General features: G+C 38.8%; 1 protein-coding gene across 1 annotated transcript in view; it reads right to left on the reverse strand.

The window, feature by feature from the left end:
• Positions 1-17,258, reverse strand: part of thsd7ba (thrombospondin, type I, domain containing 7Ba) — a 121,906-nt gene that overhangs the window by 33,359 nt on the left and 71,289 nt on the right. Inside the window, exons 12-14 of the mRNA XM_070838201.1 lie at positions 11,794-11,985; positions 1,743-2,009; positions 732-910 (exon numbers count right to left, since the gene is read on the reverse strand). Of these exons, the coding sequence (XP_070694302.1) occupies positions 732-910; positions 1,743-2,009; positions 11,794-11,985 (638 nt within the window). The remainder of the gene's footprint in view (positions 1-731; positions 911-1,742; positions 2,010-11,793; positions 11,986-17,258) is intronic.

Here is a 17,258-nt window from a genome sequence, read left to right on the forward strand (position 1 = left end):
GCCCTGTTTTTTATGTCAAGGAAAGGGCATGTCTTCCGAGCCAAATGATTCGGTCTGACTGAAGACACCAGGAAATGAACAGGTCACACAGGAGTCCCACTGGCTGATGGGTAATAAACCTTGTCATTGAAATGTGAGCAGAATGCAACAACTCCACTGTGTATTTATGTGACAGCGTTGGTCTGCAGCACAACCAGGGCTGGGGGACAATGTATTCCAAAAGCACACAGTAGATGTGTGAAAAATGAAGATACAAACTAATGCATGCACCATACTAATGTTCCCGGTGCAACAATGCTGTATGTCTGTGTAATACATCGAGCACTGTTTGCAATATTCAAACTAATTTTGTCTACATTTTGCAATACCTCCCTATTACATGTGCTGTTGTGGTGAATGTGAGTGGACTCAGAGTATAAATTGCCTTTATCTGCATTGTTTTATACGTGTTCCTGGAAACAATCAAGTCTGGGAAGGAGTCACTTGAGAAGAATCTAGATGGATGATGTGGTCAACTTTATTCACCATTTTTTCTGTGTCTCCATATGAAACCTAAAGTGCATTCTAAGGTCCATAAACTGTACATGCAACTGTATTTTTTTTAAACAAAAATACAGTTAAACAATCGTACAAGAATACCAATTTGAGTTAATTTCTATTTTAAAGACAGACTGATACCTCTTGTACTTTACATAACACTATGAATACATAACAAATGGTGCACATCTTACCTGGTTTTTCAAATCCAGCCTGGGGCATGGTCGCCCCCCATTGAAAGCTTTCTCCCTGAGCCACTTGGATCTGATCTTCAACCCGCTGCCACAGGATGCACTGCAGGCTGACCAGGCTGACCAGTCACTGAGCTTACAGTCTAGGGGGCAAGGGATGTGACAAACCTCCACCATGAAGCCTGAAATTGAACATTGGCAGACAGGAGGGGGAGGCCTGATTCAGACTTGGTCAGCGTCTGCAGTGAGGAGCACATTTATAATGTCAGACAGACACGCACTCTGCCAGACCTTGGACTTGCTCACCCTGACCAAAAACTAATTATCTGACTAATGAGTGTCTCATTCCCACTCTGTGCCAACACGGCACAGTGAAACTGTTTCTGAGTTTTCACACTGTGTAATACTTTCTGTTTGTTTTTTGGATAACTTAATTAGTATTATCCACACAACTGTCTTTCACACTGAAATATACAGAGAAACAGGACAGAGACACAGCAACAAAACGTTTCAAATAACTCGGCTGGCATTAGAAATATCCCAATTGAATTTCTGTCTAGTATAATGTCTAACCCACATAGTGGCAAGTACTGAATGTGTTGCCTTCACTCAAGTGAAAAGACCAATGATTTGGGGTTATCTTACCTAAATGCCACATAAAACTTAATTTTATTGGTCTCAGCAGAGAATAAAGTTTTGTATAAAATTCTCTGGAATTGCAGTGATTTAACTAAAAATAGCCAATAGTGTGCTAAAGTGTCTAAGTGTCTTTCAATTTTGATAAAGTCTTTCAAACCAATACAATGTTGTTAGCTCCAACTCTGAAGCAGCAGCCATATCTGACATTTGATTGGTTAGGACCACAACAAATTGAAATAACCCACCCTATACAATGTAAGGTGAGGGAATGAAGTGAAACAAAATGATGATTCATTTTAATTATCTAATTGTTGCAAAGGGGCAATATCTTAAGAGTTGTTAGTAGTTCCTGCAATATATTTCTGTGAGTCCTACCTGAGTCTGTACAGAGCGTGGGGTTGGCCAGGTGTCCCTGCTGGTTAATGCAGGCCACGGCTCTGTAGCGCAGACCTTGGCCACATTCTTTTACCTCCCGGTGGCTCATCCAACCCTGCACTGACCCTGGAGCTGAGGGATCAGGGAGGATGCAAGCGGACCAGTTCCCATAGGGTTGGGACAAAAACTCATTACAGGGGCAAGTCTCTGTCTCCTCCAGTGGGTACAGCTCCTCATTCAGGCAATGCTCCTTCTTTTTACTGCGACCTACGTAGAAGATGGACAAAACAATGGAAAGTTATGTTGGATTAGAGTATGAGCTGCATGCATAAATAGATTTATTGTTGATTTACATATCGGTTTATAGAGCACCAACGATTGAAAGAATAATACTAATAAGCAAACTGGAATGGCAAAGACAGAACTCTGATTAGCAACTTTTTTATGGTCAATCATAATGTATTCCGAATCTTACAATGTCAGCAGGTCAGTAAACTAGATTACAAGAATAACTATAAATGGAGCATAAATTGTTCATGTGTGTCATTGTAAATGTTAATAACAGTGGCCATATACAGGTACCAGCATCCAACAGTGATGTCTGTTAGGAAAGTCAATCAGAGAAGCAAAGAATGCTATAGCTATGAATTAACATTGTTTTCTACATGAGCATACCAAATCAGATATCTTACCCCATATTATTATAGTAACCTTTCATCTCTGCTAGTTAATGTAATTTCATAATTGTGATCTTAAACTTATTTCTTGGGACTGATCATTGCTGCAATTTCTAGTGTAAAACATTGCCTCATTGCCTACTTTGACTGCTTATAGCACAATGTATTGGTTTAGTCTAGAAACTGGCTTACTGCTTTATTAGTCTCGCCCACATTTAATGGTGCAATGTGTAAAATCTAGCCATAATTTTGGTCTGAAATATTAAAAAACAACATACTACAACAATATCACCAGAATGTGTGGAAATAACATAACAACATTACCGTATGTCTGAGACATCTGTGCATTTAATGTGGTTTTAGCCCAGTCTAATATTTCACTTTTTATTATAATGCATTTAAATTTGCACTTTAAATTCCATTATGTCAGTAATCAAAAACCAAAATCAAAACACTTTCTTGTTTCTAAAACCAGGCAGCTGAACATAACTGTGTTTACCACTTTTCACACAGACATAATCAAACATTTCTGGTTCTACATTTCTGGATACATAACACAAATTGTAGCCAAGATATAGGGGTTAGACTAATATACTCATTCTTCATCTTACTCTACTCTTCCCTATAGTTTAACCTTATTGGAGGAAACTTACTGTACATAACAGTATCAATAAGCAATCAGTCACAATTGCTCCATGACCAGTGGCAAGGAAGCCCTTTTCTCAGAAGATTAGACCTGGGAAATTGTTCTTTATAATATAAGGACAAGCCATGCTGTGTAATTAGCTTAACTGTTGTATGTGTGTGTACCATGAAGAACAGAAACAGTGAAATTGATTGTTTCGGCTTGCCTTTTTTCTTCTGTCTACATTAATTCTTCCTGTTTTACTTCCTTCCTTTTACACACAGTGGTTGCTGTTTATCAACAGTCACCAGACAGCTTTTGATTCTAGGGGTTGACAAAAGTGGAGAAATAGCAGACAGTAGAGAGCGGCACAGATGTGAACACATTGTTATATCATTAGTTGGTGATGTTCAGCTCAGGAGTTATTTTGTGATTAGGTGCTGTAATTCTCTTTTTGGTGTACCCACTTTCTCTTAGTCTGCCTTGTATCATTTTATGTTACAGAATAATTTCATATATTTCCCATATTGCTTTTGGCAATATCTAGTAACTAAAGCAGGAGATTTTCTGCAACATGGCTACGGCCCTTTACAACCAAAAAAAAAAGTCTTGTGGGTTGTCGTGTGATCTACTGAGGCTTCATTTGATGGAGAAATATACAGCCTAAAACACCAGTTCCAACTACTTTCTCTAATGAGAGCGAAAATGATTTTTTCATTTTGAGCTGAAGACCTCCATTCAGACCTCCATTATGACTATTAAAAGCTAACCTGTTAATACAGTTTTCAGGCTTCAAATAATTAGTCCTGTCCTTTATTTCTGATGAGAATTAATAGATGAGCATAACTGGGAAAGTAGCATAGCAGCCTGTGTTCCTCTCAGACAATGTCACTTTTAATATCTAGACAAGTAACAGATACAACCTGTCAAGCTGTCCAACTGCTCCGAAATCTTTCTCATGATTGATTGTCTGCCTCACATCATTGAATAGTATCATATATAAGAGAGCGGTGTTGTTCTGTTCTCAACAGATACTTAACTTCAATCCCTAACTCGTGAAATTGTTTTAGGTTTTTCTCATAGACTGTGTAGGATATGGCCACCGTCATGTCACCCACTGGTTTGTGGATAGCCGTTTTTAAGTCTCGAATTTGGCATTACAGCTGTCACCATTTTGGTTTCGGAGCCAGAAATGGCATTGGTTAGATTTAGGCATTACCTTTTGTATAGTCCCTGCTTTATCGCCTATTCTACTCTATATTGGGAACTTAATTTACAAAATGAACATCATGCTGTGTTGAAGAGGACTTGAAACAAGCGATTGAGACCATAAACTAATTAAGAAAGTGTTCTGTACTGAGGTAATAAATAAATAAAGTGAAACATAAGCTCATGTTCTCACAGACTTCCATATAATTGGACTTCATTTCTGCAACCACTTCCGCATTGGCTTCACTACGTGCACTTCTTTTATACAGTAAATGGCTTCTTTTAGGGTTTAGAATACACTAGATTTCATTTACTGCAGAGAATAATTACCTCCGTAAAATGCCACTTTGGAACTTTTCCTGAAAAGTGGACACTGCAGTCAATCTTACTTAATTTTCAAAAATGCTCGAGTCAGTTGATTTAATTGCCTCATCACTGGATGTCCAAACTGAGTGCAAGAGGAATGGACCACAAGCAGGATACGCCAAACACATCTCCTGGTGAAATTCACTGTGTTTACTTGTGTTTTACATTTGTGATAAAACTATAATAATAATACATTTTATTTATAGGCGCTTTTCAAGGCACTCAAGGACACCGTACAACACACAGTTAAAAACAAACAGTGAAAAAGCAAGTTTAAAAGTAAAAAAATTTAAAAAACCAAGGGGTGGGAGATCTGCAGAGTGATGTTACAGAGAGTAGGCTTGTTTAAACAGGTGGGTTTTGAGGTGAGATTTGAAGATGGTCAAAGTGTTGATGTTCCTGATGTCCGGTGGGAGGGAGTATAGAAAGCTGTGACATGCTGAAAGGTAGAATAACAGTAGCACAAGTAGAAGAGTCATTTGTATCTGAAGTTTACTAACATTTATCTTTTTTTAAATAAACTGGAATCAAAATTTTAATTCATAAGAGGAAGAGCCCTGTTTTTTCTTTCACAAGTTAACAGTCTTGCATTGTTGAACATGCAAGTCTAAACATTGTTAGAGGAAAAGTGATAGTTTTTCCTTTGAAAATTGACAATCCTGCTTTCAAAAGAAATGAATTAGACATAACTTATTGAATATATATAATAAACAGCTGGTGGTACATTATCATGACGCACATACAGTATTTGTTTCATGGATCCTGTGTGTTTCAGCCTCCAGTGAGCAGCACAGCTGTCCCTGAAGTGGGGTCTTATTGCAAACATTCCTCACAGTGTGAAGTCACTGCCATTGAACTGCAATTCACCAACAATCTGTTCAATCTACACTACTGGTGATGGTTGATTGAAGAGGGCCAGTGCAACATCAGTTCACTTTGACAACCACTTTACAAGCAACAGCCCCACATAGGCCAACAGGCGCCACAATCTACAGTCTAAGTCTGCAGTACCCAACTTGTTTTCATATGATGCATAATAATTAAAAACAATTCTCAAAATGATCTCTGTATGATTAATTAAATCAGTGAGCCAATGCACCATTAGCAGCCATAACACTGTGCAGTCTTCTTTGTCTATGTTACTGTGCCAGTTAGTGTGCTGAAAACCATCTGCAAATGTGGAGTGAGTGAAGGAGCTTTAGCTTATTGTGTAATGGATGGGTGAATTGGCTTGACAAAGATGTCAAAAGATAGACAATAGATGACTGATCTCCCATTTAGTGAAATGTCAACCTTCCCTCCACTTGATTAGATGAGTTCACCACTGCCTATTATGTCATTGGTCTGACTCTGACTTTTAAACAACGGCTGTTATAGAACCAGTGTTGATGGAGGATCATGTTTCATTTTTCATCTGCAATGCAATGCTGAGTTTTAAGAGTTTGTAATTAGGTTCGCAAGCCACAGTATCACCTTAATGATTGGTTGATGCATATTTGAATGGGATTAGACGGATTCATGAGAATTCATTTCTGGACTTGATGTTTTCTGACGTACGTTTCGATGCAGTAGATTCATTCAAGCAATGTAATGTGTGCCAGTATTGCCACCACAGTAAAACTGATAACATTATCAGACTTTATATTGCTACATATATTTTCTAATTCTACAATATCTATAGCTCACACTACAAGTCAACAATCCCAGAAGAGTTGACAGTTACTGTCATAAAAGAACACGCCTCTTTCTTCTATTATAGTCCACCTCTCCTGTAATATAATGCCTGATAGTAAAATCCATGTACTGTGAGATAGATGTATAGTAAATCCCATAGAAATTCCCACCATATACACTCCAGCCCAGTGCTATACATTCCATTGGTATCGCTATCTCCCGACCTTTCTTTTCCTGAGTGAATACCTGTGGAATGGATTTCAACCAAGATTCGAGACAGATTTGTAAACTGTATTTATACACATGCACATTTAATAAAATGAAATGAAATAAAGCACAATTCATTGATCAAATGAAATAGATTAATATGATAAAACAAACAGCATACTATCTGACAATTTAAGAATGAAATACAAAATACTTAAGAGCAAAGATAAAATTTGAACCATAAAATCAAAGCAAATAAATTAATTTCCCAAAAGCAAATTGAGCAATACAACTCCGGCATTACTATAAAAGGCCAAGCTAAAATGATACACATGAGGTCGTTAAAAGCTTACTGTGACAAAGAGGAGAGTCAGAGCAATTTTGAATGGCTCGGTAACAAAGCTGGATAGTGTAGCTAAACCATTTATCAGCAGTTAAGCTCTTACAAATACACACAAACTCAGCTCTGTGATCTGTGGCAGAAATAATTCACAGAACTTAACGTTTGAATACCCATACAACAGTCAACATGATGCTTGAGAGAGAAATTAGCAACAACTCAATGCTTACCAATAAAGCGCAGGAAAAAACACGGATGTGTATTACATTTTCTGAATGTTTTTTCCACCCAAGTCAAGTCGTCCTTCATTTTGACAGATGCCAGATTCAGATTACAGCAGCATCTGTGTAAATGTGTATCATCTAACCATCAAGAAATCCTTACTCTGATGATGTTAAGACATCAGAGCCCAGTAATTAATATAAACAAACTAGAAGACTGGCATCCTCAATGCTGTTTTTCAGAGATAACAGAATTTATGTTTTCAGAGCTCTTGTCAAGGAGTGACAAGAAATAAGCAATTTTTACTGAAATGATATCTTGTTTTTGTGTTTCCCTGATATATGATAGAAAGAGTCTTTCAGTCTTCGCCATCACATTGTAATTTATTTATTATTCATATATCAACATATCAGTATCTGTGAAAGATGATATATGATGTTTAAAAATGTTAAATGCAGCACCTTTAAAGATGCTAATCATCTGCCAAGCATCATATTAGTCTATAAAGACAGCAAATGGCTCTTTGGCTGGGAAGCCTGCACACCCAGCGTACTCTTCACTCAGTGTAGAGAAGTCACAAGTTTTGACTTAAGTGAAAGGTTCTATCCCAACATGCATTCAACAGCGAGTGGGGAAGTGACACACACCTTTGCCTACTATACAACAGATACATGCAATTCGCTCTTTAGCCACTCTCTAACACAAAGTGTGCATGTTTCTAAAAGAAAATGGTAATGACTAAAAGAAAGGAATAGAATGCTGGCTAGGCTAGCAGTGGGTGGAGTACGGCTTTCTTCGAGCACAGGCTCCACAAGCAGCCATCAAGGCCATTCTTGTTCAAATTTTGTTGTTTTTTGGTTGGTCCAAACAGCAAACAGATCTGGAGGTTTTCGGCTTAACAGTTCTAGTAGTAGGCAAACACGTGTTGGCTCTCTCTCAGTCCTACAGTGGCTTAAAGCTGACTCTGTAAAGCTGTTACACATTAGCAGTAAACACACCTGTTTCTGAGTTGATTGATAAGCCCAATCCACGACCAGTGAGCCAAAAAGTAAGAAAGGAAGTAATATTGTGATTCTGCTATGTAGTTTCTAAGCACACTTCAAGGGCAAGAGGCGTACAGATGGTATGTATTCCAGACAGGTCACCAGTGTATCAGTAGACAGATGCACATAGACAGACAGCATATCCACACCTATAGGACAGTTAGACTAGTCAGCTCACCTAATCTGCATGTCTTTAAACTGTGAGAGGGAATCAGAGCACTTGGAGGGAATCCGCATGGGATAAACATGCAGACAGGCAGCAGACGCCTTGTGGACTTCAGAACATTCTGGTATTAAAGTGACGGTGCTAACTACTGCCGCCCATGCTGCCCTAATATAGAGAGAGTCTCACATGAACATTATTCTCTCATTCATGCAAATGGGACCGTTTACACTCTCTGGTTCAAGTGGCTCATACAGTATTTTGGAAAACCACTCAAAACACTCGAAATGCTACACAAAGCCATACAATCATATGGGCTTCTAAGGATCTTCTAAGCATTTCCTAAGTCAAAGGGTTAACATCAAATCTGGAAAGTACAAATCTGAGCAAACTGAGCAGATATGAGCATGCGCTAACCGGGCAGAGTAGTGAAAGATGGAGAGGGGGCAGGTTGAAGTGTCAGAAGCTGACAGAACAATAAACGGGTGTGGTCTCTCATTTGATGTCTCTCTCTTTTCAAGCCCTCAATTAATTTTGCTTGTAAATGCACTGTTATACGTAATAAGTGGATGTTAAATTATGACAACACAAAAATGCTAAAATCTGAACTCGGGGAAACCATGTCGTAATGTGCTTTATGCAAACTAAAGAATAATATCGTTGTGTTGTGTTGTGTATTTTGTCTAGAATATACATTTTGCCAATTTCCACAATTATTTCCACGAATTAGGAGTATGGCTGTTGTGTCTGTAACATTCACAATACTCTCATTCACTGGCTATATGCTGAATACACTGCTGCGTATGGTCCTGAGTCGCATTGGGCCCCGTGGCTGATGGCGCCTCCAAAATGCAAGTAAAAGACCAGAACTGAGTCACAGATCTGATGTCGTGCATGGCTCCTTCTCAAAAACGAGTGCAGGCTGAATCCCACACATACTGAAATGCCTTTTAGTGCTGATCCAGGAGGAGGGTTTAGCAGTTATTCCCATGCCTCTGGAACGCAAGAGCAAGTCATGGTTCACGGCAATGCTGCTGCTGCTGTCGTCGGGGAAACCACGACAACTTACAGTGGGGCAAAAAAGTATTTAGTCAGCCACCAATTGTGCAAGTTCTCCCACTTAAAAAGATGAAAGAGGCCTGTAATTTTCATCATAGGTACACTTCAACTATGAGAGAGGGAAAGAATCCAGGAAATCACATTGTAGGATTTTTAATTAATTAATTGGTAAATTCCTCGGTAAAATAAATATTTGGTCACCTACAAACAAGCAAGATTTCTGGCTCTCACAGACCTGTAACTTCTTCTTTAAGAGACTCCTCTGTCCTCCACTCGTTACCTGTATTAATGGCACCTGTTTGAACTGGTTATCAGTATAAAAGACACCTGTCCACAACCTCAAACAGTCACACTCCAAACTCCACTATGGCCAAGACCAAAGAGCTGTCAAAGGACACCAGAAACAAAATTGTAGACCTGCACCAGGCTGGGAAGACTGAATCTGCAATAGGTAAGCAGCTTGGAGTGAAGAAATCAACTGTGGGAGCAATTATTAGAAAATGGAAGATATACAAGACCACTGATAATCTCCCTCGATCTGGGGCTCCACGCAAGATCTCACCCCGTGGGGTCAAAATGATCATGAGAACGGTGAGCAAAAATCCCAGAACCACACGGGGGGACCTAGTAAATGACCTGCTGAGAGCTAGGACCAAAGTAACAAAGGCTACCATCAGTAACACACTACGCCGCCAGGGACTCAAATCCTGCAGTGCCAGACGTGTCCCCCTGCTTAAGCCAGTACATGTCCAGGCCCGTCTGAATTTTGCTAGAGAGCATTTGGATGATCCAGAAGAGGATTGGGAGAATGTCATATGGTCAGATGAAACCAAAATAGAACTTTTTGGTAAGTAAGTTCAGTATTGGGATGAACTTTTGTTATTGACCAAATACTTATTTTCCACCATAATTTGCAAATAAATTCTTTAAAAATCAGACAATGTGATTTCCTGGATTTTTTTTTTTTTTTTTTTTTTTTCTCATTCTGTCTCTCATAGTTGAGGTATACCTATGATGAAAATTACAGGCCTCTCCCAGATGGACGTTGTTCACATGTTTCTCATATATTATCTTTGGGGATTTACATGATGTTATCATGGGTAGTTGAGAACCCATTAAACAGATCCACTAAAAGGATACTGGAAGCCTCCTTCCTATGCACTGGAAAATATGCTGTTGTGCACTCAAGGCAAATGGAAAATCATCTTGCTGGAGGAATTACAGATGACATATGTATAAAGACAGTTTCTTTGATTTTGTTCACACCTCACATCGACAGTATTCATTTTTCTATGTCTAGTTTATGGTTTTGTCTCTATGTTCTCAGCTCCAGACAAACTAAGAAAGGATCCCCAAAGAAAATCTTGCCTAGGGCACCCTGTTGAGTGAGCTGGGCCTGACAATACTTACCAGTTTTATTTGTGTGAATGTCGTTGTACAGTAGCCCCTTTACAGTACTTCTGGCAATCCACTGACATATGCTTTAAATCGACTTTAGCCAATGGAGTTGTTTCCCTTCTCTCCATTTCCAAAACCAAGAGAAGTCTTTTGGACCTTCAAAATGATTTTTAGTTTAGACACGGAGAATTTACAGTATTATGGCTCAAGGAGGATTTCATCATCACCGTATTATCCAAGCAAAGCCAGAGGTAAGCTGCCAACTTCCTTAAAAATGCACTGAACTTAAATGCCACGATGGGTTTGCCTTCTATCAATTTACCTGATAGACACATTTAGTGTTAAAGTTGACATAAAAGAGTTGAAATACTGATCTATTATGACCAATACGACCCTTTGAACATGAGCACACACTCTTCCCAAATAAAACCCGTAACTGAGCTACGGCTGATTTAATGTGCTGGATTCTAAGAGCATTATAGAAGGAGACAGGGTATGTTTACTACAACCCCTCCGGCATCGGATCAAATATTCATGAATACAAATAGTATCCAGCCTGGTCTGCAACCACAGCATGTAATTCAGATTTTGCCATCTGCACTGAAATAAGGGATTACAAGCTGTGAGAGACCTAATTTAGACCTGACATAACAGGAACTACAGGAACAGTAGAAAGTTACAGTAACAGAATCAGAAGGAGAAAAGACATTTGACTCGATTGCAGTACATACGTCAAAGCACAGGGCCTTTTCTCCACAAGCAGAATACTCTTGCAATGACAACAACCTTGACGAGCAACGAATGTAGCTGAAATGACTACTGCAAGGTTCTAGTGGACCATTGACACACGCTGATGGGGATGTAGATCAAAAACGCAGCAACACATTAAATCATGGGTAGTATTACCTTATTTATTTTTTTAAATTATCTTTATGTGGATTGACATTCTCTAATAAGTGTGAGAATGACTCACCTGGGAGTCCAATCATTACACAGCAAAAGAGGAAACTCCTCCTTTGAGTGATATCTGTGTCTGTGATTTCTGAATAAAAGTAGTAGAGACTTTACCTGTGAGTGAGCGCTTACGACCGCGAGAGCTGCCACATCCAGCGCATTCAGAGAACTTGGACCACATAGTTAGAGTGCAGTCATCCTTGCAAGGCACCCGGCACTGTCTAATCTGAGGGGGCAAGGGGCCAGCCCATCGCAGGCACTCTGTTATATTGGCCGACTCACCGCTCTCCCCAACACAACTGATTCCTGCAAACACAGGGAGGGAAGAATGTCAGTTCAAATTTCAAATATGTAGACAGTGCACACATACTGTAACAGATCACATCTCACCACGTTGAAGTTCAGTCACTGGTGTTATTTCAAATCTTCCTACGGGTATTTTTACGATTGTCTGTACTAGAATAAGTCTCCTTTAAGGATGTTATGTTTGGTTAAATGGTCTCAGAAAAAAAAGCTGGCGACAGAGTAGTCACTGAGTAAGAATAAGTAAGTAAGAATACCCCTGTGAAGCTTTCATGCTAACATCTACTGAAATGCCAATTCGACCTTCAAGCACAACACCTTTATCAGACTTCTTCAGGTAACTATGATTTATTGAATAAAAACAAAGCATTCATAATATCAGATTAATGTGACAGCTAAATATGTTTGACAGAATGATGTATACACTATCTAATTAGAGTAGCGGTGCCTGATCAAAGAGGAATAAAGACATGTGTGCTGAGAATAATTACTTTGAGAACACAGATGGGTTATTCCTGTCATTATTTTACTGGGGGTCTTTCAGTACAATGTGGCTGCTTTTGATAACTGGACCAAATACTCCTGAATGCGTCTCTTGCTTACATCAAAATGAAAACTATCAAAGCAGTAAGATCACTCTTACTCAGGTCGTCAACTCGTCAGTTGTAGTTAGGAAAAAAAAACGCATACACTTTCATAAAAATTGAAAAGAAGTCACAGGATCAATATGAGAGGTACATCAGGGCCACTACATAATAAAGCAAAAGCTTGCCTTATTAATGGCAAATTTGCCCTTGTTCTTTTTTGAAAAGCCTTTATCCAAGTCTCCCATCTCACAAAAACAAGTAAACATGTAATCCCCTTAAGACTGGCACAGAAGCTAGTGTTGATCTCTAGCATGATGCTTCATTACTTTACCTTTTGTTGAACTCAGACTGTTAGAATATCCTTCAGAGATGGAAAGTTAGATCTTTTGTGTGCCCAACTTGCATGTTGAGCCTTATGATCCATTCAACGTATGTTGCGTATGTATATAAGACCAGCAGCTGACATATCAAATGGGTGGTTCTACTTGGCAGAGTTTAATAGATATGTTATATTACTAAACAAAAAGTGTATTTATTGCTCAATACCCTGGTATAATTAACACAACCCGCTATGCAATGATGTTTAAGTACATCAATTAATCAAAAATTTATATGTTCACACAAATGTCTTAAGAAAATACATATCTTAAAGCAAAGATATTATACCAGTGTCACAAAAGCCCTTATTAGTATGCAAATATATGCAGCAAGACACTCCACTATCTAATAATCTACTCTACCGAGGGAAGCTGTGGTGTCAGAAGGAAATTTTCCACAGTTGATACTTTTGAGATATGTTTCTTCCAAAACCACACACATGAAATGCCAAATTTCTCACATTTCATGTATCATGGTGACAAATCAAAAAGACAAAAAGGTAACACAGACTGCATCAGTTTTGCAGTTTTGTGAATAAAAACAATAATATTATTGTTAATAATGCTGCGAATGAAGTAGTACACTTGATTCACAGCCCCCTCCCTTTCACTTCAATTTCCAACACTGAAATTCTGGTCTGCCTGGTACTGTTCATGGATTTTGGGAACAATCATTCAGTGAGTGTCAAAACAGTGGCTCAACAACATAAATCAAGAACCTCAGAAATAGCTATAAACCTAATCTGATTTAAATAAATTAAAATAAATTAAAATCTAAATAAATTACATTAAAAGGAAAACAAAGAACAAATGAATAGCTGTGTGGACACTGCAGTCTGCTGGCTGAGCAGAGAGAGGGAGTTGGAGGAAGGGACCTTCGTAGCTTTGTCAGGTGCCACTGATTGGACACAAGCAGCTGATTGAAATGTAACCTTGAAAAGCGCGCAGACAGGAACAATGCATGGGACATCACAATGTTCAGATACATTGTTCTCTCATGTATGCAGTCGAATTCAAGTAGTGCAATGCTGCCAGTGAAGAGAACTTCCCCTCCTCCAAAGTCTCAACATCTCTGAGGATTGACTGATACACAAACATAGCTTTAATCCATTGTATTGATTTCTATTTGACTTTTAAATTTTGCCCTCTGACAAACACTGTTGAGTTTCTACATGTCTGCCTCGAATGTGTGGGATGGTAATTTACATACCAGGTCTGTACAAAGGCATTGCCGGGGAGATGATAGCTATTATTTAAGTGCATTTAATAAACACAGCTATACTCTTTTATTTTGCAATGTATGTGTTTAGGTTAAGATTGATGATATTATGATGCACATTCAACTGTGAATCTTATTTTCCTTTCAACAAACCTGTTTGACTAATTATTAACAGATGTATCAGTATTAGAACAATTAGCACCTCTGTGGGAGTAATTACACAGCCCTGTTGGCATTTATTTCCATCCATTTACTTCAAATGGTCTTCACCATTACCCAACCTATTCCACCAGGGACAACCCCATTCTGTCATCCTCACTGTCTTTTATTAGCAGAGCCCAGCATTCCAAGTACTGACATTTTGATTTTGAACTGGAAGCTATCCGTTTTTAATATAATAATTTCAGCTGCCCGTTGCTCAAGCCCATTTGTGTGGCCTTTCACATTGTCTTCTCTCACAAATATGAACATTTTTTGTAACAGTATCTCCACCACTGACAGGGATCATCTTTAATTATATAGTTTATTTGAAAGGTGAACTTTTTGAGGGCCAGTTTGAAGAGACATGTCACTCTCAAAATTTTTAAAATAATTTCTGTGGTACTGTAGACTTTGAGGTAAAAGGACATCTGATAAAAAAAAAATCCCATTTAAAGAAGTTTTCTTGCAATTGATAGCTTTTATCAATCCAACCCAAAACATCCTACATTTTCTATGATTACTTTTGATACTGAGTTTTTCAGCCACAGCCACACTAAACCCCTTCCATCATATTCATGTTCATACTGTCATACTGTTCGTCATACTGCTTGTACAATGTTGTTCTATGAGATGCCTTGTGAAAGTAATCTGGATTGGATTCATCATGGCAATTTAGTCACATTTTTCCTGCAGCAAAAGATCATCAGCATGACTCATTTTCTTTTGAATAATTTCTAAATACAGTTCCAATCCTACTCAGGGTGGGATATAACACATCCATCTGGTTAGGAACCACAAGTTGGCTGAATTTAGACACTTTTGTGTTGTAGGTTTTTAGTCTAAAATCCATTAGCTGATCGCTCGCTCCAAGTTATCAGATGCATCTTCATACAGGCTTTACAGAGTTGCCTGTTCCATTTAGTGAAAGTTTTCTTTTTGGTAAAGTTTTCCCATATTGTGTCTTTTTTTTATTATTGCCTCTTATCTGTGAACGTGTTGGGCCTGTCAGGTCAGCATATGTACCACATTTTACACTTGGTCAGGCATTAGCATTCATTCAACACACAACCTGGCATCCAACATGGGACAAGAGATGGGCGGAAGCATTTATTGACACCAAGGGCGTATTGGCTTTGTAAAGAAAGAGGCATGTTCATATATGTTGGGACTCGCCTGAAAAAATTCTGGCTGCCATGTGAATTGTTCTGTAACTGCTATTTGAACATTTTCATCATCACTATCTACCAGGACATCTACCAGTTTTCTAGGGCTGTTCAGTATTCATGTATATTAAAACTTCCAATTTTAAACCAACACTCGTACAATTCTCCCAGGAAAGTCAATTTTGCAACCAAAATGCTTTTGTCAAGGAAACTAAAAAGAGGTTTCTGCAGTGGTTGTGGGCTTGATGCTACCGCTCAGATGGTGTTAGATCAGCCAGAATGTCAAAGATGATACTAAACACAAAAACTACTGCAGGTATACTTGTAATTAAGGGTGAAATAATATGGTCAACAATACACATGATGCAAAGTTTATGTGACGCATTTACATCCACCACCTCATGCAGATGCAAACCCCAATTTCCAAAGCAAATGCTGATATTTAGAAGTAGTGTTAATACAAACATGTTACAGGAAACATATAAATGGGAACAGTTGCAGATAACAGCAAAGGTAAGCTGAAAATGTTGCAAACAGAGGAAGAGTTCAGAGTTGTATGAATCCGTAAATACATGAGGCAGGAGAAGCAAAGTGCAAAGTCTCAAGGAAAGCTTCGGAAACCAAGTGTCCAGTAACTTTATCAGTAACAAATCTCATAGTTGTTAGAGAGGAAACACTTCCGTTAGCTGTTTGTGGCCAACAGAAAGACGCAATCACCGGTAGAATCCATCCATCCATCCATCCATTTTCTATCCCCCCTTATCCTTTAGAGTGGCATGGCCGAGCTGTACAGCCTAAACGCCAGTCAATCACAAGGCTGACACACGGAGAGGGACAGCCATTAATGCTCACATTCACACATACAGGCAATGCAAAGTTGCCATCGAGTCAGCCCACGCAGGCACAGGATTCGTCGATAAATACTCTTGACTTGTATATGACATATCAAAGGTTTCATAGGCAACATTATAAAAATAGCTTTCCGTCATATTTGCTGAAGCTGTCACTGTATCCTGAACGAAGTACAGGAGACAAATTATGTGTGAAAACATCGGCTTCTTTTGGCTCCTCTTAGTGCTCCAAAAGGCTGTTGCAAGAATCCGCCACGCCTGAAATGAAGCAACCAATCAGAGCCAAGAGGAGTCTAACGCAGTGTCAGTCACTGCTCATGCACAGGCTGCGCAGCCACCCTCCCCCATCACTCAGTTAAACTTCAGCATGCAGCTTCAGGAGGAGCTTTACCAACATTCATCTTGCAAAGTGACAAATTAATTAGGCTTTCCATCTACTGTCTTTAGTTGCTAATGTGCAAGTTAACACGAGGTAAATAAACAAGTCAATATGAAGCAGCGGTGGGTCGGAGAGGTCCTGGAACACACAAGCAGCATGCTGTCATGCATGAAGCACAGTGGAGAGGGAAGGGAAGGGACCTGGAAGTCCTCTCTCTTCTCAAACATACTGAATGAAAAAGATTCTGTTTTGAAAAATGTAACACACACTTTTACAAATTATTATGTTGTTTAACTTAATATGTTATGTTTTATGTTTATAACTTAATTAAAATCAATACAGCATTTTTAATTAATGGCTTATTAAGCCACATGCAGCAGGTTTGTGATGATTGTTACATTCTGCAAAAAAGAGGAGAGGTGAGAGCCAACTTATATTTTGCAGTGAAACAGGAAGAATGTCTGAGATGCTAATGCTGCGCAACTTGCTTGTTCATATT

This window comes from Pempheris klunzingeri, chromosome 10 (genome assembly GCF_042242105.1).
Source record: "Pempheris klunzingeri isolate RE-2024b chromosome 10, fPemKlu1.hap1, whole genome shotgun sequence".
Taxonomy (NCBI): Eukaryota; Metazoa; Chordata; class Actinopteri; order Acropomatiformes; family Pempheridae; genus Pempheris; species Pempheris klunzingeri.